The sequence below is a fragment of the Coturnix japonica genome, chromosome 1 (assembly GCF_001577835.2).
Source record: "Coturnix japonica isolate 7356 chromosome 1, Coturnix japonica 2.1, whole genome shotgun sequence".
Taxonomy (NCBI): domain Eukaryota; kingdom Metazoa; phylum Chordata; class Aves; order Galliformes; family Phasianidae; genus Coturnix; species Coturnix japonica.
The window spans coordinates 96,145,792-96,172,678 of record NC_029516.1 but is presented as its reverse complement, the minus strand read 5'-3'; the positions used below and the strand labels follow the sequence as shown (position 1 = coordinate 96,172,678).

At 37.9% G+C, this 26,887-nt stretch overlaps 1 protein-coding gene across 3 annotated transcripts in view; it reads right to left on the bottom strand.

Moving 5' to 3' along the window:
- SIM2 (SIM bHLH transcription factor 2) overlaps positions 1 to 26,887 on the bottom strand; it is a 55,580-nt gene that overhangs the window by 12,873 nt on the left and 15,820 nt on the right. For 2 of the 3 annotated variants that reach the window (XR_004309502.1, XM_015882309.2), the window contains exons 5-8: positions 14,465 to 14,568; positions 11,985 to 12,184; positions 7,995 to 8,101; positions 1,488 to 1,635 (exon numbers count right to left, since the gene is read on the bottom strand). Coding sequence is in view for 2 of the 3 variants with exons in the window: in XM_015882309.2 (XP_015737795.1) it covers positions 1,488 to 1,635; positions 7,995 to 8,101; positions 11,985 to 12,184; positions 14,465 to 14,568 (559 nt within the window). In the remaining variant the exon portion in view is untranslated. The remainder of the gene's footprint in view (positions 1 to 1,487; positions 1,636 to 7,994; positions 8,102 to 11,984; positions 12,185 to 14,464; positions 14,569 to 26,887) is intronic. The other variant, XM_015882318.2, reaches the window with a different exon arrangement.

The following is a 26,887-nucleotide window of genomic DNA, read 5'->3' as shown; positions in this document are numbered from 1 at the left end:
CATGTCAGCTGATAGGAAGACATGGATCAATTAATCTGTCTCTTCAGTCAAGAGCTGGTCTCTTCCATGTTTCTCACAGCTTGCTCTGAGGAGAGGCAAAGGAGGAACGTTCCTCTCCCACCAGCACAGTACCCTAGTAACTAGGCCAGAGGAACAGCAATGCTGTTTTTCAGACAGTCTCTAGAATTTCATTTATTCTGTTTTTTCACTTGTTTTACATACAGGGCATATTTTTGTACAAAAGGGGATAAAAAGTAAATCAAGAGCAGGCTGTGAGTCATCTGCTGAAATGTTGATTGATATATTTTTGATGAGTAGGTTGTCTACTCTGGTTTTGTCAGTAGAAATGATGGAGCATATTTTTGAAAGGAAAACTAGAGAAAGACCTACTTCTCTAGCAATTTCTATCACTTCTTGATGGTGAATAACCTAGAAGTAAATTCCACACAACATTATGCTCTTATGACCCTGGCACAGTTTGGTCAGTCACTGCCCCAGCTCCTGGAACTTGCTGGCTGTGGGACTGAGTATCTCCTTAGTGCTGTTATCTCACAGCAGTACAGGAATGAGCATAGTACTGCCCAGTGTGTCTAGGGCTGAATACCTGCTTTAGGTAGGTTAAGGAAATAGACTGTGGTTGCTAGCTCTTATACTTCAACTCTTCAAGGCTAAGTTATAGAAACAGCATTATAATACACAAACACACATGACCTCACCACACGTCATGCAAACACAACTTACTCTGAAACAAGGTAACAAATGAACAAATCTAGACAAAAAGAGTGTGTAGTTCCTCACCTTCTTCCACTGTTGTTCAACCCAAGTGTGCCCACTATCTTTTTTTTTTTAACAATTTTTTTCAGGCACAGTCTATTTCATTATTACTTATCCCACTTATCCCAGGTGGATTTCTGTCTCCCTTTGGTTTATATCATGATGAGAATTTTGTAGCACCTTCATGGCTTGAACCAGAAATCAGAAATAGTAGGTCCAAACCATTACACATTCACAAGCTCAGTGGGAACAGTTTGTTGCATATATCTGTTCAGCCCAAGACAAGTGAGGGAACCCTTGGTTATCTACCCATCCCCCAAAGAAGAAATACCTTCTACCATTTCTCTGTCTCATAAAATAACACTGCGATCTCTGCTGAGTAGCACTGTGTCATGATAGCACTTCTGCAGTTCCGATGACAGCTGCAGAACTGGGATCCAGACCTAGCACAAATAAATAGCTACCAGTTGTACTACACACCCAAGCATACAGTATATGAAACAGTCATCATAAATACAAGCTTCTGTTTGTTTGTTTTTGTTTTTTTATCCCAGTAAGATTTTATAACTAAAAGAGAGGTTATGAGGAGAGTAAGTGGCTGTAACATGCAAACACAAAATGGTAATAGAAGACACAAGTAAAACAGACTAGAACAATTTAAGTAATGATTCAATTACTGATAGCATGTAATGGTACAAAGTATTTTGACTTACGTAAGGACATAATTGACACTCACTATGCAGTGAGGCCGTGATGAACGGCTGTTATGCACGATGGTAGCGTAGCTCTGTACCCAAACCCAGCCTCCTTGCTTGGACAGTAGTCGATAGTACTTGGTTGTTACTTGGCCTTTCACCAACACTGTGAGTAAAATACAAAAAAAGTATTTCACATTGCTTGGAGTTATGACCTAGAGATTCCCCAGAGAGATTTATTTGCAAGGGAGGGATTTTTCTCCCTCCTACTCCACTCTTATACTTCCTTCTCGCACAGAACTTCGAATAGCTTATTTGCAAGTGACTACCCTGATCCTTTATATATTTTCATGGTGCCACATAATTGTTTACAAATAACATGTTGTGAACTATTAAGGTTTGTCTTCTGTTCTTCTCCAGTTCACTCTACTCTTTTCTGCCTCTGTTTTGCAAAAGCATTTTCTGTTTCTAATCCTCTGAAGGAAAATGAGAAGTTCAAGGTATTTTCAAATGGACACAACATTCCAGTGTATTTGGAAGCCCCTTGCTTGAAAAATAATTGTGTATTTTGCTGTGTGTGATATATTATGTTGCTACGACCCTTTTTCTTCTGTAAGCTCTACATTTCAGAAGTTGACTTAAAAGAACAAAGGTAAAATTCTCTTCAGTTTTTAAACACACAAAGAAAGGCAATGCCAGAGGGATAAATCAGTTAGATTTCACTAATAAAGTAATTCTCTAAACAGCCTGAATGCTCTGTGAACAAGAACGTTTTTACATAAGGCTATGCTATAACAGGAGTTGTGTGGCATCTCTAAATATTTAATCTAGCCACAAATCTCTCTGCTTCAATGCCAGTCATTTATCTAATGATTCACCGGAAGATAATTAACAGCCTTTAACTATTCTTTTTCCCTTGTAAAACATGAATTATTTGATTAGAAAGCTCCATCTTCTCACTCTCCTATGCAATCATTCACTTTAAATCAGAAAATAATCTTGATACTCAAAATATTGGAAAAAAAATTGTAGCTTTGTATAAATCATGACAAAGAAATCAAACTGCTGCTTACAGAAGAGTTTGTATTACAATGAACTCAGTATCAAAGCTGTTCTCTCAGTATATGAGCTTGGTGCAGAAGCAGATATATAATAAGCCTAAAAACCAGCAGATTCCTCTTTCAGTCAACACTGCTAGAGCAAATGATCACTTGAAGTTAAAATATACAGCCTTTTAATTAGTATTTACACAGGATTCTTCTGGCAGAGAAGGCATACAGTATTAAACCAAGAACCAAAAAGTAAAAAGTGTGTGATCATTCTTGATTTGTTTTATTTGCTAATGAATAATACGGCTATCAGTCATCACTGGAGTTGATTTTTTTGCTGTTGTTGTTTACTTCTCACTTGAGAGAGTGTGCATCTGTAACTGCAGTACTAATTAGAGATTACAATAATGTGGATAATAAATAGCCCAATGAAAGATTGACAAACAGAAGCAAGATTTCTTCTTCTTGGTAAAAAGCCCTTTTAATCTGTTGCATATGGAACCTCCCTCTGGACAGTTTACTGTCTGCATAAGGCAGAGCATAATTAGACTTCTCGTCAAATCCAGAAAATCTCCCTAAGAAAATCAAGCTCTTACTAAATGATTATAGACAGATCTTTCTGGAACTGTCGGTTCTGCTTCCATTCTCATAGAATAATTTCACAGAATCACAAAATGGCTTGGGTTGGAGGGGACCTGAAAGACCAAACTCCATGCCATAGGCAGGGCTGCCCCCCACCAGCTCAGGCTGCCCAGGGTCCCATCCAACCTGGACTTGAGTGTCTCCAGAGATGGGGCACCACAGCTTCTCTGGGCAGCTGTGCCAGCGCCTCACTGCCTCTGCAGTGAAACATTTTTTCCTAACATCTAACCTAGATCTCCCGTCTTTTAGTTTAAAGCCACTCCTCCTTGCCTTATCACCATCTGACCATGTAAAAAAGTTGATCTCCCTCCTCCTTGTAAGATTCCTTCAAGTACTGGAAGGCCTAAATGAGATCTCTCCCGAGCCTGCTCTTCTCCAAGCTAAACAACCCCAGCTCCCTCAGCCTGTCCTCATCAGAATGATGTTCCAGCCTTCTAATCATCTTCGTGGCTCTCCTCTGGGCCCAACTCAACAGCTCCACATCTTTCTTGTGCTCAGGCCCCCAGGTCTGGACACAGTTCTTCAGACAGAGTCTCATGAGGTCAGTGCAGTTGCGACAGTTCCCTCCTTCTCCCTGCAGTCCATTGATCTTTTGATGTTGCCCAGGATACTGTTGTCCTTCCAGGCTGTAAGTGCATGCTCCTGGCTCATGTTCAGCTTTTTGTTCATCAGGATCCCCAAGTCCTTCTGCACAGGGTTGAATTATAGGATATGGTACCCATGTGTTCAGAAATCAAGAATAAATATATCTTGCAGGACATTCAAAAACCAAACTCTGCTGACAGCAAACCACCCCTGTTAGGAGTTTGAATTTTCTATATTTCAGATTTTGCCTTGTACTTGCAGGTGTTTTTTCTCATGCCTGCATTTCTACCCAGAATAATCAGGTGGAGGGTGATAGACAGCACATACGTACAGATACTGAAAAAAATAATGGGGAAAATGTATATAAGTTTATAAACAAACCCACAAAATATATAGTCGTATATCCTCTTTAAGTGCAACGTCTCTTACAATTAAATAAATAAAGGTGTTGTGTTTACTACTCAACAGATTCAGTGTAACAATGCCATGGAAGCCTGTTCCAAAAATATTTGTTAATAACCAATAATATGCCATGAAATCACAATGTTTCTTGTGGTTCTGTATTTCAAATTTTACAGTTCTAGAAAATGGGTCTTATATTTTGCCCCAGATCATCTAACACATTTTTTTTAATGTGGCCTCCATCCTCCAAAGTGGAATCCAATGGTCTGATGTTTTGTTTGTCCAGGAGCTTTGGGACCAGTTTTGACTTTTCTTTCTCTCTAATTCCTTTTTAGGTTTTTTAAATCCCTGTTTTAGCTCTCCAGTTAAGACGGGACTTTTAAATATGTAAAAACCACTGAGGACTGCAGTGCTCCACTTTTCTTCCCAATTACATGGATAAACCAGTATTTCTCCTGGGACAGGGGGAGGACTCCATGTCTCCTGCATTTTTAGCAATCTGGGGAAAGTCTGACCTTGACTAAAAGACAGGAGCTGTGCTTCCAATACAAAAAATAAGGTCAATTTCCATTTGACTCTTTCTTAAATTATCCTTATTTTATGATGATTGGGAAACCTCAGAAATGGGAGTGAGGTAAATCCATTACCAAGAAGATCTGTTTATCTTCAGACTTCTTGGTGGCCTCCCTGCAATGGGATGGGAAGGATTCAGTGGCTTTACCCTTGGCTCTGAGATGTTCAATTTCTAACTGGGTGTTCCTCTATTGTGGTTCTCTCCTCATTTACGAGGCAAGCTGAAAAAGGCATTGGGCTGGCTGAGCTCATCCTTCTGGTCTGTCACGGACATCTATTTTAAAAGGCTCCAGGAGGCTCACAAGCATATGGCTGGGAGTTGCCAGCCTACACTTCAAGATATCACTAAGAGAATGAAATTCTTGGTTCTGTGCTGAGAGCACTTACTGTTTTAGTGTCCCTGGCACACGCAACCTTGTATGTCATCAGTCCAGTTCTTGAGCAGTGTGGTCAGGGGATGGTGCCCCAGCAGGCTCTACAGTTATTTTGCTCACTTAAAAGCTAGTGCAGTTCTGCCAAAAGGCCCTTGCAATAGCAAGGGCAATACCATGGACAGTAAACTGCCCTTCCATCAGATAGATTCTATAAATACATAGCTTCCAGAAAGCAGCAAATCAGTTTGGGGATGACATCAACTGGGGCTATGGCTTTGCTGAGGCAAAGATGTGACTTTTGTACAAGATTATAAGGTGGAAAGCTCAATGATGCTATAACGTGGGATGCTCAAAGTCTTCTTCACAAAGAGATGATGGTAGAAATGAAGGGATTTCTCCAAAGCCAGAAAAGTAGTTTCTATACTGCAATAGAGGAATATTTTGCCTGTACTAGAACAGCTTCTCTATACTGTCTCATAGAACACAAGATTCTAAAAGGCAAGGACTCATTATTTGTGTGGCCACATTTCCCCAGTTGAAGAGAAAACACTGTGCATACTGATGGTGCTATAAAAATAAATAGCACTATTTCAAACATCAAAATCTTTTTCGTAGAGCTGGAAGAAAATCAAATGTTTAAAACAGGAAACACTCTTTGCTGCCAGCACACCTTAGGCAAATATTCACATGTACATTTTCCTTATAGCCTGTTGTTCTTGTTACACTCCTTCTAACTTGTTCCCCTTGGTTTCCTCTGTTTTGTTCTCTGTGCTGCCTAACTTAAAGTTCACAAGCTTCACGTCTTCAGTTCAGGATTGTTGTTTTTTTCCTCTTAGAAAGAGCAATTGGTTACTCTGCTTTACTGTCACTTTTCTTTTTTCCTTTTTCTTTTTTTCCTTAATACCCTTATTAGGTGTAAGACGTTTTTCTCCAGATTTCTTCATCAGATGACACTTAATCATCACATTGTTTTATTGAATGGTACGTCAAACCTGCCAGAGTTTTACCGTTCATGTTCCTTGGACAATTGCTGATAGATGGTGGGGGAGTTATAACAGTGCTCCCCAGAGGAAGTTTGTACACTTTACATCTGTTTTAATAATTCCTATTACTTAGTATTTTGACAATGATTCTGCACTGCTCCCACTGTTGACCAAGCCTTTATTTTTTTTTTCCTTCTTGGTATGTAGCTTCTTTGAAACTTACATAAATTTCTATTTATGTACCTCATATTTTTCTTCTGATTTTAAACTTTTGAATAATTTACCTTTGTAATTCTGGTAGAGTAGTTAGAGAACTGCTTTTAGTTATTCTGCTTGGTTCATGTTTTTGGTTGTTGTTTTTTGGGGTTTTTTTCCTTCTTTTTGTGTGGTTTGGTTGTGGTTTTTGAGTAATTCAATAAACATAATGTGTCTCTATTTAGAACACCAGTCATACACAGGTCAAACTAGTAATTGAGCTACAATTCTTGACTACAGTGCACACAGAACTATCCATGACTCTGCTCTCAAATAGACAAATTGTTGTCCAGAGATGATTGCAGATATATCGGAAGCATCTATATAATGGTTGACAAAGGTATTTTTTAACAGTTGCAACAATAAAGCATGATTTTTGTATAGGTCAGTATTCACAACCAGACACAGAGGTTAGCACTACAGACAGGATGCCCCAGTGGATGTGTGGGAGGTTATTATACACGCTGCAGCACAGAATCGTAAAATTGCTCAGGTTGGAAAAGTCCTTCAAGATCATCAAGTCCAACCTCAGCTCAGCCATACTGCCCTAACTCTTAACAACCCTCCTCTAAATCAAGCTTGTCCAGGTCATTCTAGTTTTTAGATCATAAAGCAAAATCTTCAGTAACATTGTGGCAACTATTAACTTCTTATAAAAGTCAACTTCTGCTTTCCCTGGTATAGCATATGCTGCCATCAGTAGAATCCAGTATTTGGAATTTCAGCACTGGTTTGTGCCAAATACAATTGCATCCTCCTTTTTATTTTTTTTCTTTTTTTTTTTTTCCCAAATTCTCATGAACATCCCAAAGTAAGTTGGAGAAACAACCTCGGGAAGCCTAAGAGAAGGATATGACTCCAACTGCTTTCAGTCCACAGGAAAAATCTGGAAAAAGAATTCACTAACAGTTGTTTTTTGGATTTCATCTTTGCATCGTATGGACTGCAGCAGAATGAGCCAAGTCCAGATTTCAGCTATTCCCTCAATTTGCTTCTCAAATTAATGCGCTACTGAATGAACTACTTCCCAAGTCCAGATGTTTGAAGATATGATTAGTGTCTCGGTTGGCAGATGGGGGATTATTAAATGTGTATTTATTTTATTTTTTTTCCTGACACTCCATTCTCCAAACCTCACCCACATGCTATTAATGAACGTTCATTTCAGGATTTTTGGGGTTTGCATTCACTTCAAACATGGGCTGATTATTACAAACATGTTTCAGAGGAATGGGGAGCTGTTGCATAATTTTTCTTTTAACAGAGACTAGTAAAGTCCAGATTTTCCCTTCTTGCTCACTCACTTGCTCTTTTGTACTTTTTTTTTCCCTTCAGGAGTTCACCACCCAGAATCAAGTCCATGTTTTCAAAAGAGCTCAGATCCTTTAAGTCAAAGATAAAAGTAGCCAGATATGTTTTTTGTGTGTGTTTTTTTTTTTGTTGTTGTTGTTGTTTTGTTTCTTTTTTAAAGAAGCATAGCATATTGAGTATTTAGCTTATTTGCAGAAGTAATGGTTTCCTTAAGTGATAGCCGAGCACTTTTGAAAATCTATCTCCCGTCAAGATTTTGTGAGCTTTCTTTTCATTCCAACATAGTGACTGTTGCCTGCAAAGCTTCTCACTCTACTTAATAAATTTCGGTCTATCATTCTTTTTACTTACACAGATGATGAGCATATCGTAAATGGAACACATCACAGCCATGAACATGGTGATAGAGGGTTTTTTCTATCAGATCTTGGGGTTCATATCCAGTTAATTCAGTCACTCTAGAAAAGGAAGATTCCATAATAAGCAAAATCTCCAGGAATATTCAGTTTTATAAACCTAGCATTTAATTGTGCCAACAAGTCAGGTACCTAAAAACTGTAGGACAAAATATTAGTTTTGGAAACAGAATCCTCATCTTAATAAGAAAATAAACCCTCTCAACCCAGCCAAAGCAAGGTGCAGCTATTCCCTGGCCAGCCTTACACATAGACAGGAAAAAGAGTTCTTATTTCAGCTTTGGGCTTTTGCCACTGCCCTGCATGATCCTTTATACAAAGATCCAGTTGAGGAGCTAGTCACGAAACAATAAAACTACTCTTGTACACCGCTGACAAATTTTCATTTGCTTTTGCAAACATACAAGTGTAGCATGTATGTCTGTCCATAGAGACTGTGATCATGGTCTATAAATAAATTCCAGTTAATGACTAACAGAAGAAGGAAGCAGCTTATTCCAGCTAAAAATGTAGAAAGACAGGAGCTATGAAGATCACAAGCTAAGAAAAAGAAAGCTGAAGCTAGATTTCAGAAAAACTTCCTCACATGACAAGCAGTGGAAGAAAAATGAAAGGATTTGAGACAGCAGCATTTCCACAGATGTTAAAGAATGAGGCTACCCTGTCCAGAACCTATATGAGGCCACACCTGTAAGTCATCTGGAAAGACAAACTTTATGATTCAAAATGGACTTTTTTATTTATTTAGCACTGTTGCTTGAGAACAAAATCTTGAAGTATATTGTGCAATTTGGCCACAATTTAGCTTGTTTACCAAGTGAACCTGGGGGTCTTTATGATGTTATGTGCTTTCTTCATCTAAAACAGCAGACAAGATGTGCTATGCGAAGGTGCTCTACATAAACAAGCAACACAGCCCATTGGCAAGTGATCTGTAGAGTAAAATAGTTAGAGCTGAGGATCTGGGCCTGAATATCTTAATTCTGGGACATTTTATTGCAACTAACTCTAGACTGAACCTGTGAACTGAAAGTTTTGTAATTGTTGGGGTGCCCTAGACATGATCCTGGAGGTATTCTAGTTTAATCTCATCTGGAATTCATCCAGTTCACCTGCCTAATGCATCTTCATGACATGAACTGCTGGGCAGTGAATGGAGATGGTCAGGACATTTGCTTCAAAAGGATGCTTCTGGTTTGAACTAAAATACTAGCATGATTACATTCTAACGCACAATAGCATCTACTGAAATGAACACAGAGATCTCAAGCAACACGTGTCACCAAGGCTTGCAGATAATGCGAACTTCATTAAATTGTTTATTTATTTATAACTATTATGCATCTTATTTACTGTTGCTCTAACACTAAATAACCACATGAACTTCACAGAGAGTTACATTCTACTTGAGATACAGAATGAGGCGAATTCTTCTGAAGGAAATCAGAAAAGAAAAAAATAGCAAACAACCAACCAAAGAAACAAACAAAAATAGCCCTGTGCCTTCATGGTCTAATTGATAACCAAAACATTAATATCTCCCCTAGCTATACCTTCATCTGGCAATGCCTTGCACACATTTGCCTCAGGAACTGCCAACACAGAATGAGCACTGGTGATCTGTTTCCGTATGACGCTATATGAGCATGTTCACACGCTTCTCTTCTCCAATGTGCCCTGTCCTTCCTAGCTTACAATTCTGGGGGCCCAAATTTTCACTTAAGCCAATCAGCATAGTGAAATAGTTGGTGTAAGGTCCGGTTCATATTTCGATGTCCCTTCTGAATTTTTTGCAATTAAAACAAGGTGGCATTTCATCCTGCTTACTTAGTTGGTTAGTACAGAGACAGTTAATCCAAATACAAACAAACAAAAAGCCACAAACTCAAGCCAGGTGTGAATTTTTCTGTAAGGGCAGCTTTACTTTGAATTTGGTCTTTATCTGGGCCAAAAAAATTTAAGATTTATAGGAACACTCAATCTTTTGAAGTCTTTGAATCTAGAAAAGAACGTACCTGCTTGAACACAAAAACAACCCCTCAGAAAGTCACTGTAGGGAGCTTCAGCTCCGAGGGCTGTTGTATGTGACCAAGCACAGAAAAAGAAACAGAGCTTGCCCTAATGATCTTCCCTCTTCCCTCTAGAGTACCTTAAAGCCTTGTAAACTATGTAGCAATGGAAAAAAATAAAAAATAAAAAAAAATGGATGCACATCACCAAAGTCAAAAGCTACTGATCTCTCTAAAGGAGAAACTGTCTTCTTTTTCCAGTTACCTTTACAAATTATCTCTTGCACATTTTATGTTGTATTGAGTATCCAGAAAGACTTAACTGTTTCTTTCTGTAGCTATAACATTGGTCTGTCTTCTCTATGACTTACAGTTAAAGATCTAGCTATTCTTTTCCTTGCACAGATACCAGAAGAAAGCCTGAAAGCAGTTTTGTCTTATTCCTAGTATACCCCTGCTCTAAGAGAAAATAATTTGGTTTGCTCTGCTGGGAAAGCAAAGGGCTCTAGAAGTGTGTAATACTCCTAACCGTTCTGTGTATGGATGACACTCATCTGCTCTTCAGTAAACACAGCTATGCAACAGTACTGATTATTTCTGTGTTCCTGTCAACACCTCCAGCTATACTGTCTCCTTTGAAGACACTAATATCTTCAGGCAGTTCCTCTTAGGCACATCATTTTCCTTTTTCCACATGCAAAGACATGTTGCTGAACTCCTTGTGCTTCTTTGTAGCTGTTACATTAAGTAAAGCATGCCAAGAATAAAAATGCGGAAACAACCGGTTCTTTGTATTTTAGCAGCTGATGTCCCACTATCTCACTGACTTAACATGGAAAAAGAGTATGTTCTTCCATGGTTGGCCTGCCATGAAAAACTTCCCCAGTCTTGGATACAGAGTCTTTTCCACTCTTACACATAGATATCATTTCTGCTTCTTACTAATCCAGCATGTCAGGGAAATGAGAAAATATGTGACATAATGCTCTCTACATGTAGGGATTTTTAAAGAATGATTGTCTTGTCGATGATCAAATTGGTTACATTGTCTGGGAACTGGGCTTTTTCCCTCAAGGTATCTTGAACTATACTGTACAAAGAATCATTGTATAGTAAAAGATACCATATTTTCCAAAAAAGATGAGTGAATCATTTTACAATTATTTCAGTTCGGGTTTTGTGCTCTTTCCTTTTTAGCTGGTAAGTGAGCTACATCTACTGAGAGTAGATTCTCTTTCCTAAGCAACAGCCATTTTCCCAAGTTTTCTTTAGAAAGGCTGTGTTTTCATGTAGTATCCAATGGAATTCATTTTCACTCCAGTAACCACAGTTAGTACAGTTGGCTTCATTGTTAAGGCATTAAACTAAAACATAGAATACTCTGTTTCCTTAATACTTTGTCAAAAAAGCTCATGATTTGTCAAAGCTCATGATGACCTTGGCAAATCATTTGATCTCAGTATTTTTGTTGCTGCCATTTAAATTACAGGTGATTGTGAATACCTATTACTTTAACTATCTTTGCTTATTGATGCTTATATCCCTCAAGGTAAAAAATGTTACTGCTCATCAACATATTCATCACAGCAAGACTTTAGTTGACTCTCTGAAGATGTATGTAGCTATCAGTTAAAGTATACAGGCTCTTTTATACCGACATTCAAGACAAAATATGGCCTGTCCAGTTACCTGAAGAGCTTTGAAGACCCACATGGTCTTTGTCTTCCAGATAACTTTGTAGTGCTCTAATTTCTCATGGCAATTTTGATTTGTTCAGAATCGCACAATCACAGAATTGTAGGTGCTGGAAGGGACCTCTAGAGATCAAAGAATCCAATCCCCCCAAAAGAAACCACTGTAACTTAGAACTTTTGACTTCTGAAGCTTTTTATGCTAGAAATGAAGTAACTGCTTACCTGGAATCTAAGAATATTAACTTCAGGTCCAAACTCGCTCTGAACATAAACATGTTACTATGAAGTTTGATCTCAGTAATTGCACTGGGAGGTAAAGATTGACCTACAGCCACCAGTCCAACAATTTGGTAACAGGAATCATACAAAGACATATCGAGCATATACTGCCGTATCTTCAGATAGCCACTGCAGTGGATCACCTGGCATGAGAAAAAAACACACTCATTATATGATGACGAAGGAAGAGGCTGCGAGTCAACTGTCCACCCAGTTTCAATGAGTTTGTAAGGCAATACACCCTTAAAGCACAATCACTGCACCATCTTTTGAGGCTTCAGAATTATGGTTAATTTATAAATGGAGATTAAAACACAGTAAAAGCAATTTTTGTATTTACAGCTAAAGTGATTAATCCAGTATTAGAACTTGTGCTCTTAAAGGTTATCTACACTGCTTTCTAGGTCTAGTACTAATTTTAAACTATCTTAGATATTAATTTCTTGTTCATTAATCAAAGATATTGAAGGTGCTATTTTAAATGGCTCAGATACTCTCACATAGGCATGTATAGGTATACAAACATCAGTGTATTTTTAAATAACTTATTGTTCTGATGAAAAACACACTTCAAATTGCCAGTGGAATTTAATGCATCACATCTGTAAAGACTAGAGTTTATATGTGCAAATGCACTGGAAATGAGTTTTAAATGACCCTTTAAATGAACTTTTCAGTAAGGTTTGGATTATATTCTTTTGGTGTGTGACTAAATCCACAGTCTTGAGACCAGATTTACTGTATGTGATTCCGAATCCTAGGAGTGATAATTTCAGTGTTAGCCTGTAAAACTACATAAGGTCAGCTAAAGAGAGGGAGAAATACTAAAAAATAAACAAGGTACTCTTCTGCAAGATAAGATTTATTTAATATATTGTTAGTGTCTAGAATTATTCGTGCTCCTGCCAGTTTTCTACTTCAAACAGCAGTCAGGACGCTGGGCTTTGTGGGTAATCAGAAATACTCTATACACATCCTTCAGCTTAGTTTCCTTATTTGATTCACTTTTAAATGCATCCAGTGTAAAGGAATTCATTTCCAGTGTATTTAGAACTCTGAACAACTTACGAACTGTCACCTATATATAAATAGACTCCTCCAGTATCACCTCCTTCCTTACCTCTGATAAGCAATGCCAAAACTTCTTATTTAAGATCTTTCTGCAGATCCTACTAATCCTCACATTATTTAATTACTGATTTAAATCCTGCACTTGAGCTATTCATATAATATGTTCAGCAGTATTAAATTTTGGCTCTAAGTACAGTCAGAAAGAATAAATTTAATCCGACAACCCTCTAAATGAATACATCCTTAAATTCTTCACTGTGTAAACTTGTGATGATGAAGAAAAAGACTGTGATTCCTCTAATTACCAGCCATACGTGGAAAAAAAAACCATACAGAGATAACACAATTAAAATATTTGTTTTCACCTGATTTCGGATTCCGCTTTGAGACAGAATGATTTTTGTTAGGAAGCAGCTGAGCAAACAAGGGCTCATATAACGAAGAGTTGCCAGTGTAGGCAGGTAGATAACAATGTAAATAGGCAGATAAATGTCTGGACCTTGAATGCCTTCTCTCAAATGAGATTTGCTTCTCTTGCATACCTTTCTCTTTGTTTTTGAATGACTCAAGCAGATCCTCACCAGGGTATATGTGAAATATCCATCTCTAATAATATTTAGGTGATAAAATTTTAACGTACATCTCAAAGAGCAGCAAATATGTACTGCAAAGCTGGAAATAAGAACTACTTGTATGGCAGATATTACTGTAGAATTTCAGTATATGCCATCTTTCCAGTTTCATGTAGTAAAGATAAGATTAATAAAAGTGGTGGGATTTGAAAACAACCTTTGTAAGTTAGTACAGATCAAACCCTGTTTACACACTCCCTGTCTACACTCAGACCAAGGTTGGAAAAGACCTACAAGATCAATCCTGAGTTGATATCAATGATTATTTAAGGCAACATCATGGTCTCATTAGTGTTGAGGCAATTCTAGTCAGCCCAGTGAGTGAACTGCGCAACTGGGTGGCTGCTCAGAAAAAGCACACTAAGATTAAGGCAGAGGGATGTGGGAAGGCTTTCAACTTCCTGTGTATGGAATCCTACCCCACTTTCCTCCACTTCCATAAGGGAACAAGACCTGAGTGTGTACTCTCTTTGCATCCTATGTGATGTTCCCAGTCTGGAACATCAGGGGTTTGGAATATGGGAATGTGCCATAAAGCAATCCCAGATCACTTGGTGAGGGTCTGGAGCTACATTACTGAGTGAATCTGCATCAGCACTTTTGCATCTGTTCTGATTCTTTCCATCAAAGACTTTGCTTTCAGCTACACGTAGTTAAAACCAAGCTCACTAAATGAACTTATCTCTTCTATATGTGAAAATAAAAGCTTATATACATTACCTTGTAGCCACTGCACGTCAAACCTGCATTCCTCTTGGCTAGGACACACTTCATTCTCAGGAAAAATGATCTCTCAATTTCATATTCTGAAAGCATAAACCACACTGCTTATATATTACTGCAAATATCAAAACCACCCATAACATTGTCTTTGATGATTTTACAGAAGTGCTTCTGCCTCAGCCTAAGACAGCAATAGAAGTCAACCATTCTGCTTTTCCACACAGTCTACACCCTTAGGATTTAGTTTACTTTGGTGTTAAGATTCTCTGTAAAAGTTGCACAAGTCTCAAAATTTCTGTTTTAACTACTTTTCATAAGGCCACCACCTTGTCTCTGAACAGCCAGGTATCTGTCTGCATTGCTAAACAGAAGGAAATGTCTCCTTTGGAGTGTAAGTAAACCAGGATCCTCTTCAGGGTAACAGCAGAATTAAATAATAATAATATTTACTGTTTTTCTTATAATTTGAGTGTACGTAGCTAGTCACACCCAGGCTGGTAAAATACTGGCCTCCACATGCAATAATGTTACTTGTTGCACTGACTTCCAAGCTGTTCTTGGTAGAAGTTTCTTAAACAAATGCGTTTAAGGGTAAAATCAAAGAAACTTTTGCAGTTAAATATTGCTCCAAAAATATTGCTTAAAAAAACAAGCTATTATTCTCTTTAACAGTTAGCTGTTCTTTTTAAGAGTTTAGACATCACTAGTTGTTCTGACTTTGTATTATTGGAAGTTGCACTTCAGCAGAACAGAACTATACCAGGAAAAGAAAACTCTTTTTGTACTTATGTGAACAGAAGAAATGGGGAACCTGAGTATTTTTCAGATTTGTTGCAATATGTAGTATTTACTCAATTTCCACAGGGTCTGATACAAAACCCTCTGTGATCAGCAGGAGTCCACTTTAATTTGATTTTACTGTTGAGTTGTGTTGCCGATTTTTGTGCATCCATCATCCAATTAACACCTCTTAGACACACACCTGCAGTGGTTAAGCCTCAGACCACTACCTGGAAACCAATAAACTCTTCACATTAAGTTCTGAGTTTAAAGATCTGAGGATACAACCACAGGAAAATGGATTTGGCAAGAAGGGCAAAGAAAAGCAACCTACAGTGCATCTCAACAAGTACCAGCCTTCCTGAGTATTTGAATTTTTCATTTGTCTTCCCAATGCAAATTAGATCCATATGAGGAAAAACAGGTACTCTAAATGAAGTGGCAAATCTACTTTAGACTTTTAAATACAAACGTATATATTTTGCTGGGAGGAAACCGTACAGTAAAATAACTATTGCTGAAGTATGATCTCATGAATACAGAATGAATCTGAAATTTAGGTGCAATTCTATTTATTTATTTCTTTTTTAAATACACATTACTACAAATTTTACTGGTGCTTGCTTTCTCTGCCACAGTCCACCTCACACAAAATAAAGACAACTTTCTCTCTTCAAGGGTAACAAGGGAGAAAAATGTTAATGTTCATCAACGAGGACTGAAAACCCAAACATCTTCAGGCAAGGGCTGAGTTGCTAATATTCTTATATTCTTTTTAGAAGTGATGAGGATTAGTGAAAATGGAACCTTTTCAAATGCCCTGCCACAAGACCCAAAGGACCTCTTTCCATAAAAAGCTCCTTCTTTAGCTGCTTCCTTCTTTTTTACGTATTACTGCAGACTACTACAGACACTGCTTTAGAAACACTCAGTTCCAACTTCACTATTCCAACAGAAATGGGGTTGTGTTTATAGTGTGATCTTTGCATCTCTATAAAACTATAGTAACACCCAGGCCGTATGAAAATATTTCTTTCCTTTGTTGTTTAAAATTGGTGGTTATCTCCCTGATTTTAGTATCACAGATTGTAAACAATAAATCCTACTGGGACACTAGCTCTCTTTACTACAGGCTATTCAGAAAAACAAGAGACAATTCAAGGTCAAGGAAGTAAGGTCAAGTAGTGTAAGACAGCAGTGTGAAGAAGGATGGAGTTGTGCCCCCCCTGGTAAGTACTATGGAGAGGGAAGAGTGATGGAGTTGTACTGTCATGATAGCTGTATGTGACTTGTGAGACTGAAAAGCAATGATTAGTAACTTTCTTCTTATCTGTAATCAGGTGCAAAATTATACAACTATCATTTAATAATGATGTATTTATTAATTTTGGGTCACTGAATTATTAGGTTTTAGTTGCGTGTTGCTGAACCAACAAACATTGGTGTCTTAAGAAGTTACATCTCATGCCTGCAATCTGAAGGGGAAAGAGTTACCCATGAGGTAACCAGGCACTGATATAGGAGCTCCTGGTTTAGAGAACTGAACTAGCTGATATGAAGGCAGCAAAGCAAAAGGAGAGATAGCTTATTTGGCCAAGCAGAACCTGGACCCTACTCAACATACCGCTCTTTAACCTGAAGAAGCTTGTATGCACTTACTGGGAATAAAATCACCTCCAGATTTGATCAAGAGATTGTAAAATAAAAAAGAGCAGTAAAACCAAAGCCCTTGCATAAGGGACTTGATACAAGAGTGTGAACGGTGTGAATTAGGGATCATATAAACTGATACATTTGCCGGTGTGAATCTTCAGTGCCCTTAAGCACAGCCTAAGGCAAGTAGCAAAGTGAAAAAGAATTGAAGTAAATTTGTCACTGTAAAGGTAACTGTGAAATAACAACTCCTGACATCCTGCTGGATACTAACATATCCGTCAGTGTAATACAAAACTTGAGTTAATCACATCCAGGTCGTACCTGGTGCAATTAAGAAGGCCTATTCTCAAGGAAAGAGTGTAGACAAATGGGATACACCAAGGAAAGAGAGAAAGCTGAATACTGAAATAGAAGAAATCAGATAAGCTGCAAGAAGAGTGATTACTAAGACATGCTGTCCTGCTACAGAGGTTAATAACAAAAATATGAAGAGATAGTAGACACAAAATGTGTTTGCAAAGCAGGAAAAAACGCCTGTAGCATAAATGGTCAGCATGTGCTGTAGAAGTACAGTGACTGAAGATGTTGGACGATGCAGCAAAAGTCTCAAATTAATAAAGCAAGAAAAACAATAAACAAACATTAATGCTTCAGGTAACATCTTATTTAACCTTATAATGGTTAACCTCTGTATTTATGAACAATAACACCTTTGTGTTAAATGTTAAAAACAATGTAAAGATCCACATATAAATGTAGAAACCCCTTGTTTAAACTGAAATATTAATCTTTTTATATATATATTTATTTATTTATTTATTATTACAGAGGAAAGACTAAGCCAACATATCAGCTAATGAAGGATGGGAAATAAAATACTAATGAGAGGACAAAAAATTCTGAGGTAGATCTTCCCTTTGAGTTCATAAAAAAAGAAACGACCAAAAGAGATAAATAAGTAAGAAGTAAAACTGTATTCAGCATAAAGATGCTTTCAGCAAAGCTGCATTTTACCACTGCACCTTTGTAACACCTGGAACTGAGTAAAGTGTACTTTTACATAATGTGATAATGGGGATATGTTCAATTGAAGTAAAACAGCCTCCTATGTAAACTCAGATTTGTCGCTGCAGGAAGTATTCTTATATGTACATTCTTTTGTTAAAGCTTTTCCCGAAAACAAGTTAAAAACTGTTTCAGCATCTTGTATAGCTAAAAAAGAAACATCTTCCCCTACTTCCAAATTGCTAACTGTCTTGAAATGCTCTCAGGATAGCTTCTTGGAAAGAAGTCTTCATACAGCTTTTAACATTTCCCAGAACTTACTGAAATTATGTTTACCTACTACAGGAATTAGAGATGAAAAGCAGAGCTTTAAGATTCTTTCTAAAAGTTTACTCTCCCATTTTTGGCATAGTACTTCCCTTGATCTGATTGTGTGAAATGTAATCTCACGTCTATTTTCTATTCTAGCCATTTCCAATACTTGTTATGGCTTGGTTTTACTCGTGATAGCAAATTTCTGTTTGTTCATTGTTGGTTGTTTCTTTTTGTTTATTTGTTTGTTTTTTGCCCTGTGCCAATGTTTAACATCTGAAAGTGATTGTCCTCTCTCCATTGCTCCACAGATTTTTACAGAAATCTGAGTGGTTGGTAATGCTTGCAAATAAAAACTGATGCATGTAAAACACTGGTTTTTTGTCAACATGATTATATGCTTCTCTGTTTTTGTTTTGTTTTTTTTATTATTCTCTTCTTTGGAAATTCTCTTCTTTGGTGTAATTGAGGTTCATGACATCCTGACTTCTTTGAAATGTCCACTAAACTATCTGACATCTCAGATAGTTTAATAGGCAGTAAGTCTGAGGTATCATTTATGGGTTTTATAGGGGAGGCACTGCAAGTCCATGTCAAGATAATAATTCATATTTGTTATCCATTATTTTTCGATTTTCATCTCCCATACCAGGTTCAGATAAACGTTTCTGTTCCACTAATATATGACTGTATGACCTAGTTATCTTACAGAGGCTTCCTTTCTGATGTGCAGCAACTTAGCTGAGTAAGTTCCATAAAAGCTATAAATGATGCAGAGAATAAGTGGCCCAATTCAAGTCCTACCCCAACTCAGCAGTATGCTAACATCTTCACAGAGCTGAAACACAGCAACTTGGTGAAGATCTTAGTTTTACAGAGGACAGTATTGTCCATCCCTGGGAATGCAACTATGAAATTCCTCTTTGCTTTCTACTCCATCTCTCTTCTCTTTTGAAAGAAAAATTTCTGGATTTGGACATAAGCAAAGTATGGCACCACTTTGCTATAGAAACATAGTGTAAATTGACATATGTATGTAAACTGCACCATGCTTCACCACCATTTTTAAAATGTATACCTCGTCCATCAGTATGGAAGATTATAGTACAGCATTAAAAATGAGAGCTTTTGACACAGAGAATGATGTATCACATCAATTTAAGTCTTGATTTTTGTTTGCTCTGTGGGGCAGCTTGTGTGTAATGTGTAAGTTACATTATGGGAAAAAGAAACTACTTTGAAATGGCACACCTAAACTGAAGCACATTGTTACCTGCTTCTGCTTTCCCTCCCACAACTTGTTCAGAGGCACATACACTCCTCTGGTGTCAAAGCATGAACATACGATAAACTGTGCTCCATATCCCTGCTGAATTGTTTTATAGTGTAGAAACATAGCACAAGTTCAAGTCTGGATGACACTTTCCTGCCCATCCCCCAAACACTCTGCATATTTTTACCCTTTCAGTTGGCTATTTTCATTTTACCTCCTCTATATTATAAAGTTACACATGTTCTGCTCATATTCTGCAGAGCATCTGGGTCCCACACAGCACAATGCTGACTAAAAGAGCATGCAAGCTTCTTGGCTAGCTTATTCTTTTATGTGCTTCAAGTTTTGTGAGACACAGGAGAGACAAATGCCACAATACCCAGCCCTTAATTCTGAATACAAATTCTAGCACATGAAAGATGTGAAAGCATTCTAGGAACTATGCAAAGGAGATGCTTGTAGAATAGCCTACACAGTTCTAGGGATGTCCTTGGATCTGGGAATCCAGGACTGACCAACACAACAGGTCAGGTTAAGAAGGAGCCTGCAAATGTATTTGATGGATTTCTCTGACAAGTTCAGAGCAGACCTTCAAATGAGCTAGTGGAAAGCTGGGAATGAGGTCGATACAATGACCACCAACTTTATTATCACTGTGCCAGAAAGAGCAGTATCTGAAGTGGGTCTATGAATGCAGCCATTCTGTGAAGTGAAATGCTGCCTGCAAAGGGATGCATGAAAACCACATTTCCTTGTTCTTACTTTGGTATGTGTGGTCAAAACTGGATTCCAAGTAAAAGAGAAAAAAACAGGTTTACTATCCCTTCTCCCTGTTACACTGCAACATCATATATACGCATGCAGGTTACAGGCTGAAGTGTCTGTCCTTGAGAATATGCTGTCCTCTTTTTAGTAAATGACTGACACCATTTGAATGATAAAATATAAATGTGTTATATTGTAAAAACATAGATTTTATATGCATCAATAGCAAGTTCCTGTGCAAATACTAAGTTGACAAATGAAGTTTGTGGGCTGACTTGGTTTGTTCTGGTAATCTTGCTGTAATAGAAAGAAATATGTTCTGTTGTTAACCATTCCAAGCTTGCAAAAGCTGCCCAAATTTCCTCCCCAGTCAGACAGTTTGTTCTATGCTCAAACAGTATTCAGAATCCCATCAGTGCTGCAGAGAATAAATTGTCTCAATTATCATTCCCATGATCCAAATGCAGAATTTGCCAGCAGTTGCCCAAATCTTCCTTTGCTCCTACAAGTGATGCTTCCAAATTTTTTTTATGGAAGGAATTCAGCAGGACAGTGGGTAGAAAGGCAAATTCTAACTTGTAGTCTGAAGCACTCTATTCTTTCTATACCTTTTTGACAACTACCACTGAAAATAAAGTTTTTTAGTGGGGTGCCAGCAGTTTGCCCTCTTCCACTTTTCTTCCAAAATAATATATTTTTCTAGATTTCCCTCATTTAAAATAATGCAAAGATTAGCAACAGGATTGTTATGTTGAACCATTAGCCTTCAGGAACAGTTTTCCTATAAAATACTTCTAAATGGATTAAAGCAAACAAATGAAAACCTACCAAGTTTTGTCTTTTTGCATAGGTGCTACTAGAAAAAAATATATTTAAAACAGTGTAACAGTCCCTCTCATTATTGCTTTCTTGTCTTGCACAAAATGCCGGGCAAATCTCTCTTAACTCTCTTGCTTGTATCCAGCTGCGGGGATGACAGACTACCAGTTATATCCAGATTTCATTACTTTGATATTTCAAACAAAATTTTCCTGCTTTATTCTTATAAATATGGTTCAGGAGGTAAAGTACTTCCCAACAAACTGGTACGGTTTTGTAACTGCAGACAACAGTTCTGGTACAATCCTCCACATTCAGCCCCTTAAAGTCAGATGCTATTTCAGATATGACACTGCTTATCACCTCAGAACAACATACCTATTAACAATTGTTCCACAACATTCCAGCATTGTACAGCCCACCATGCTAGTACCAGAATGGTTTGCGGCTGAGCTGTAGCAGATCAGACTTACTAGCCTGATAGAGTTTAGTCCCACGTAGATGTGAGGTGAGGAAAGATGAAAACTCCTTACATGCCTACAAGATGTACTGGAGCTACTCTTGGCCGGGCATAAGTTGATGAGTACCATAACCTATTAGGTCTCCTGCACTAAGCAGGAGAAGATAGGCAGCATGCACTGAACCTTGACAGTCAGTCAAGTAACAACCTTGGAAGCTTCCTTCCCCTTACCTCCCTTCCCTCCCTTCCCTTCCCTCCCTTCCTTTCCCTTCCCCCTTCCGCAACCCTTCCCTACCTCCCAACGCGCCTTCCTTCCCATTTCCTTCCCTCTCTTCCCTTCCCTTCTTCCTTCCCTTCTTCCCCTTCCCCTTTCACTTTCCCTTCCCTTCCCTTCCCTTCTCTTCCCTTCCCTTTCCCTTCCTTCCCTTCCCTTCCTTCCAGCTTGCCCTTCCCTTCCCTCCCTTCCCTTTCCTTCCCTTCCTTTCCCAACCCCTTCCCGTTCCCTTCCCAACCCCTTCCCTCCCCTTTCTTTCCCTTCCCTTCCCTTCCCTTCCCTTCCCTTCCCTTCCTCCCTTCCCTTCCCTTACCCTTCCCGTCCCCTCCCTGCTCCCCCCTTCTTTCCCATTCCTTCCTTCCTTCCCTTCCATCCCTTCCCTTACCCTTCCTCCCTTCCCTTCCCTTTCCCTTCCCCTTCCCTTCCCTTCCCTTTCCTTCCCTTCCTTCCTTCCCAACCCCTTCCCTCCCTTCCCTTCCCTTCCCTTCACTCCCTTCCCTTTTCCTTCCCCTTCCCTTCTTTCCTTCCCTTCCCTTCCCTTTCCCGCCTTTCCCTTCCCTTCCCTTCCAACCCTTCCTTTCCATTTCCTTTTCTTCCTTCCCTTCCCTTCCCTTCCCTTCCCCTCCCTTCCCTTCCCATCCCTTCCCTTCCCTTCCCTTCCCCTTCCCTTCCCTTCCCTCCCTTCCCTTCCCTTCCTTTCTCCTTCCCTTTCCAACCCTTCCCTCCTTCCCTTCCAACCCCTTCCCTTCCCTTCCCTTCCCTTCCCTTCCCTTCCCTTCCCAACCCCTTTCCTCTTTATTTTATTTTTTTCCTAACCCACCCCAGTTGAATATAATGGATTTATTTTCTTACAAGTGCAAAGCTAGCCTAAAAACTCATGTGAGATAATTCACTGAGGCTTACCCTACATTTAATCTGTATGTGGGAGAGAACATTTCTGCCCACCCCAGCCACCCTCGGAAAGACGGTTCAGCTGTTGGCTTCTTTCACAGCATAGGATCAGTACATATTGCTTTACATTTTCAGTGCTGGTCATGCAAGTAAGAAGGTAGCTTAAAGACTTTGTAAGTTAAAGCTGAGATTGTCCAAAGCCTCCACAGATCATGGGGCTTATAGTTTTCATTGAGTCATAGCTTTGAGACTTTAAAGGCCAGAAAGGAGCATTAGATCATAGGTCTAACCTGTACAATGCAGTTAATTATGCTTCAGTCACTTACTCCTGTGCTGACCTCAGTTACGCTTGTTTGTCTAAAATGTATCTTCTGTAAAATGCCCTTGAGATGAAGACATCAAAAGAGGAAGAAACCACTGCTTCCTTAATAATTTTATTCCTGTGGTTAATCAATCTCCTAGACAGAAATATGTGCATTATTCTAATTTGAGCTTTTGCAGTTTCAGTTCACAGTTACTGGTTATTAATGTGGGGTTTTTTTTGTTGTTGTTGTTGCTGCTGTTGTTGTTGTTTTTTCCTTTAGAACAGTTATTTAGTTCCCCATTTTTTCTTCTCTTGGCAATATGCATACAAGCAATCAAGTAACCTCCCAGTCTCCTTTTTGGTAAACCAAACAGACAGTGTTCTTTCATCCCTCACTGTAAGCCTTTCCAGTCCTTCAATCATATTTGTGGTTCCCTTTTGTACTTTCTCCAATTCATCTTTTGTTGTTTTGTTCTGTTTTGTTTTGTTTTTTAATTTTAATGTGGACAACAGAATTACATATACAAGAATCCAGTGTCCATTTCACAGCACTGTACAAAGAATGCAGTCAGTCACCCTTTCACCCTCTCTACTCCTGTTCAATACTCCCCTGCTTATATGTCTATGGATTTTCCAGCACCCTTTTTGCCACAGCATCACCACAGGAGCTCACACTGAGCTGCTTGGCCTCTGCTTCTGAGCTGCTTCCTTACAGTTTCATGTCCCAGAAGCTTTCCTTTCCATAACTTGCCTTATGTCCATAGCACACTGGACTTACCTGAATAGAGCTGACATGAAAGTCAGTTTACTGATGCCCATTTCCCCAGATATTACTGCATTTAGTCTTGCTAAATGTGACTCTTCAAGAACTTCCCCTTACTTTTAAAAAAGTGAAGTAGCTGCACTTTTTGTTTGAATATGTTCCTTGTTGGCTATGAAACATTAGAAACTATAAATTAAGTTTTAGAAAATTGAAAAGATAAAATTTATGAAGCTTTATAGTTCTAAAATTAGTGTTTTGTGTTTTGTTTTTTGTTTTTTTTTTTTCCAATTAAAAGGCTGAGGGAATTGTTTTAAGAGTGTAAAAAAGGACAATGAAGAAGACTAAAAGCAAGTGAAATAAAGAGAAAGCATCAAAATGTATAAAGAATACAAAATCAGAGGGGAAAAAAACAGCTACTCTGGGTTATTTAATATCAATGTATGTTCACATCTGTGATTTTATTTCTATCATAACAGACCTTATCCAGACACAACAGTAGAAATAGCAACTGAATTAAAAACATGCATACAGATCTGAAAATTAACAGAAGAATACATCTTGAGCAAGTGAAGTTACACGGAAATCTGTATTATGAAGGGTTGTAACTGCAGTGCCACACTGATTTTACTCCTGAGTAATATCAGAGAGTGGACAGATCTATAACATTACGAAGTTCATGACTGGATGATTCAGACACTCTTTAGGAGATCAAAAGAGATAAACTGAATGACCAAAAAAAAGAAAAGCTCTTTAAAAAGTCAGTTTCCCTTTTGTTAGAAAAAAAACACTTTCGCTCAACTTTCCTATGTACTAATTTATGTATAGAACACTGTATTTTATTTAATAAAATAAAATATTTATTTTATTTATAAATATATATATATATATTTATATATATATATTTATATATTTTATAAATTTATATATTTATATATATATATATTTTATATATATATATATATAAATTTATATATTTATATATATATAAATTTATATATTTATATAAATATATAAATATTTATATAATAATATAAAATTTAAATTATTCAGAATATCTACTGAGATGCAAACAGAAGATGTTACTTTCCTACCACTTACTAAATAGGTTTCAGGAATTTACTGAAGATACAGACAAAACCTGCTATGATTTCTATGGGCCAAGGCAATTTTTAAGTTATGCCTAAAAATTAAACTTACACACTGCAGAAAAGGGAACAACAGTCAGATGGAAGATATTTGTCATTAATTATTGGCTAACGCTGTTCATTTCAAAAAGGTTTAGCCATGGATTCTGCACATCTTAGTATACCAACCCTATGCCTTATATGGGGAAGAGACACAGAGAAGTAAGATTTGCATAAAATAATCCCTATAGAAACCAAAAAAAAGAGCTTAACTCCTCCTTTATTTGTCTTCCAGGTCTAGAATTCCAAATAAGATGCCTTTGTTTTGATGCTTTAGCTACACAAAATTCTACGCAAACAAAACAAATGCAAATGGATCACATTTCAAAGTGAATTTTCATTTACCTTAGCACTACTGAGAACTGAGATCTTGATGCTAATAACTGACAGCATTTATATAGAATGAGGTAGAGCAAGCTACAGAGAATGAGGCAAATATCTGGAGCTAATCATCAGCAGAATTTCAGACTGAAAATGTTGTAAATAAACTGAAATTAACAGTTTCAATTGTGAGTAAAATCTTTTTCAAAGAAAACCACAACAGAACTGAATTACACTTCATAGTAAGAGGAATTTGTTAAAGATGTAATTTGACCATAAGTAGCTAAAATAAGAGGGACCTGATTGTTTTTGTGAAAAATGCTAACAGACAAAACAAGCATCTCAAGACATTCACCAAATGTGAGCAATAAACAGGCAATAACTGGTTCTGAATGAACAAAAAGCTTCTGAAACTGCAGTATGAGTACGCTGTCTCACTTCTGGTAAGCCAGAGTCATAATACTAAACAGAGAACAGGAAGAGCTGAAAGCTTACTTGCAAGTGGTGTAGAAATTAACTCAGATCAGTTACGCATGACCTTGAACTTGTAAAACTCTTTAAATATATATAACAAAACCATGAGGCTATTGTAGTTGGTAAGCAAGTGGGCATAAAAGTAACTTACTACTAATTCTACATTAGAAATCGTGGATTTGTTCTAGAGGCATCCCCTCTGCTCATAAGTAAAGTAGGAAAAGAGGGGGGGGAAAAAAAAGTGTTTGTTTTTTACATCAAAAGTAATAATAAAACAATCCCTGACAGAGGAATGAGAAAACTATGAAAAGGTGAAGTAACAAGTAGAATCAAAAGAGTTCAAGAGTTTGTTTTTGAAGACTCTGAGAGGTACTCAACAGAACGTGCTTAGGGAGGAAGAAGAGAGAAGATAGCTATGATAATTCTGTCATTTACAACTCTGTGAGCACTACACATGCTCCCAGGTATGTTTAACTTTCCTGCAATCAAATGTGCTCTGTGCTCTGCACTGAGGGAATCACAGCAGTCAGAACTGTGGTGAGATCACCAAATACAGAAACTGCACATACACCAAAGCTGGAAAAAACTTCCTGATCCTGAACAGAATTGTGGTGCAAAGCTAAAGCTCCTCATGCTTTAGGAGCACCATCTTAAGAAGCCCAGAAAAAAATAAACTAGCAAGATGTGAGCTTGAGTGGATCAAACAATTATGAAATATAAATGAAAGCACTTTGCACACTATGGAGCCAAATCATTCTGATATTTTGTAGCTCAAAGAATCTCCCCATGTGACATCAAAGTTACTGCAGAAGAGGGTGTGAAGATGATCATACATTTGTTAATTTTGTAGTAGTAACAACACTGAAGTAACAACTTAATACACAAAGGATTATGTTAATATTTGTATGTGGTGCCTGAGCACAGGCAGAGAGGACAGTCTGATCCTGGAGTTCACATAATAAAAGTTCTGCAGCATTCCCTAACACACCATCCAACTTAGCACCTTTATGTATGGATACACGTGGGTAAATCATCTGCAGCACCTGAACAGGATGTGTGGACAGGGTTGGTAAATCAGAAACCCAGCATCAAGGCAAGATTATTTCCCTGGAGAGATCACTTTGTAAATGAGAACTTCT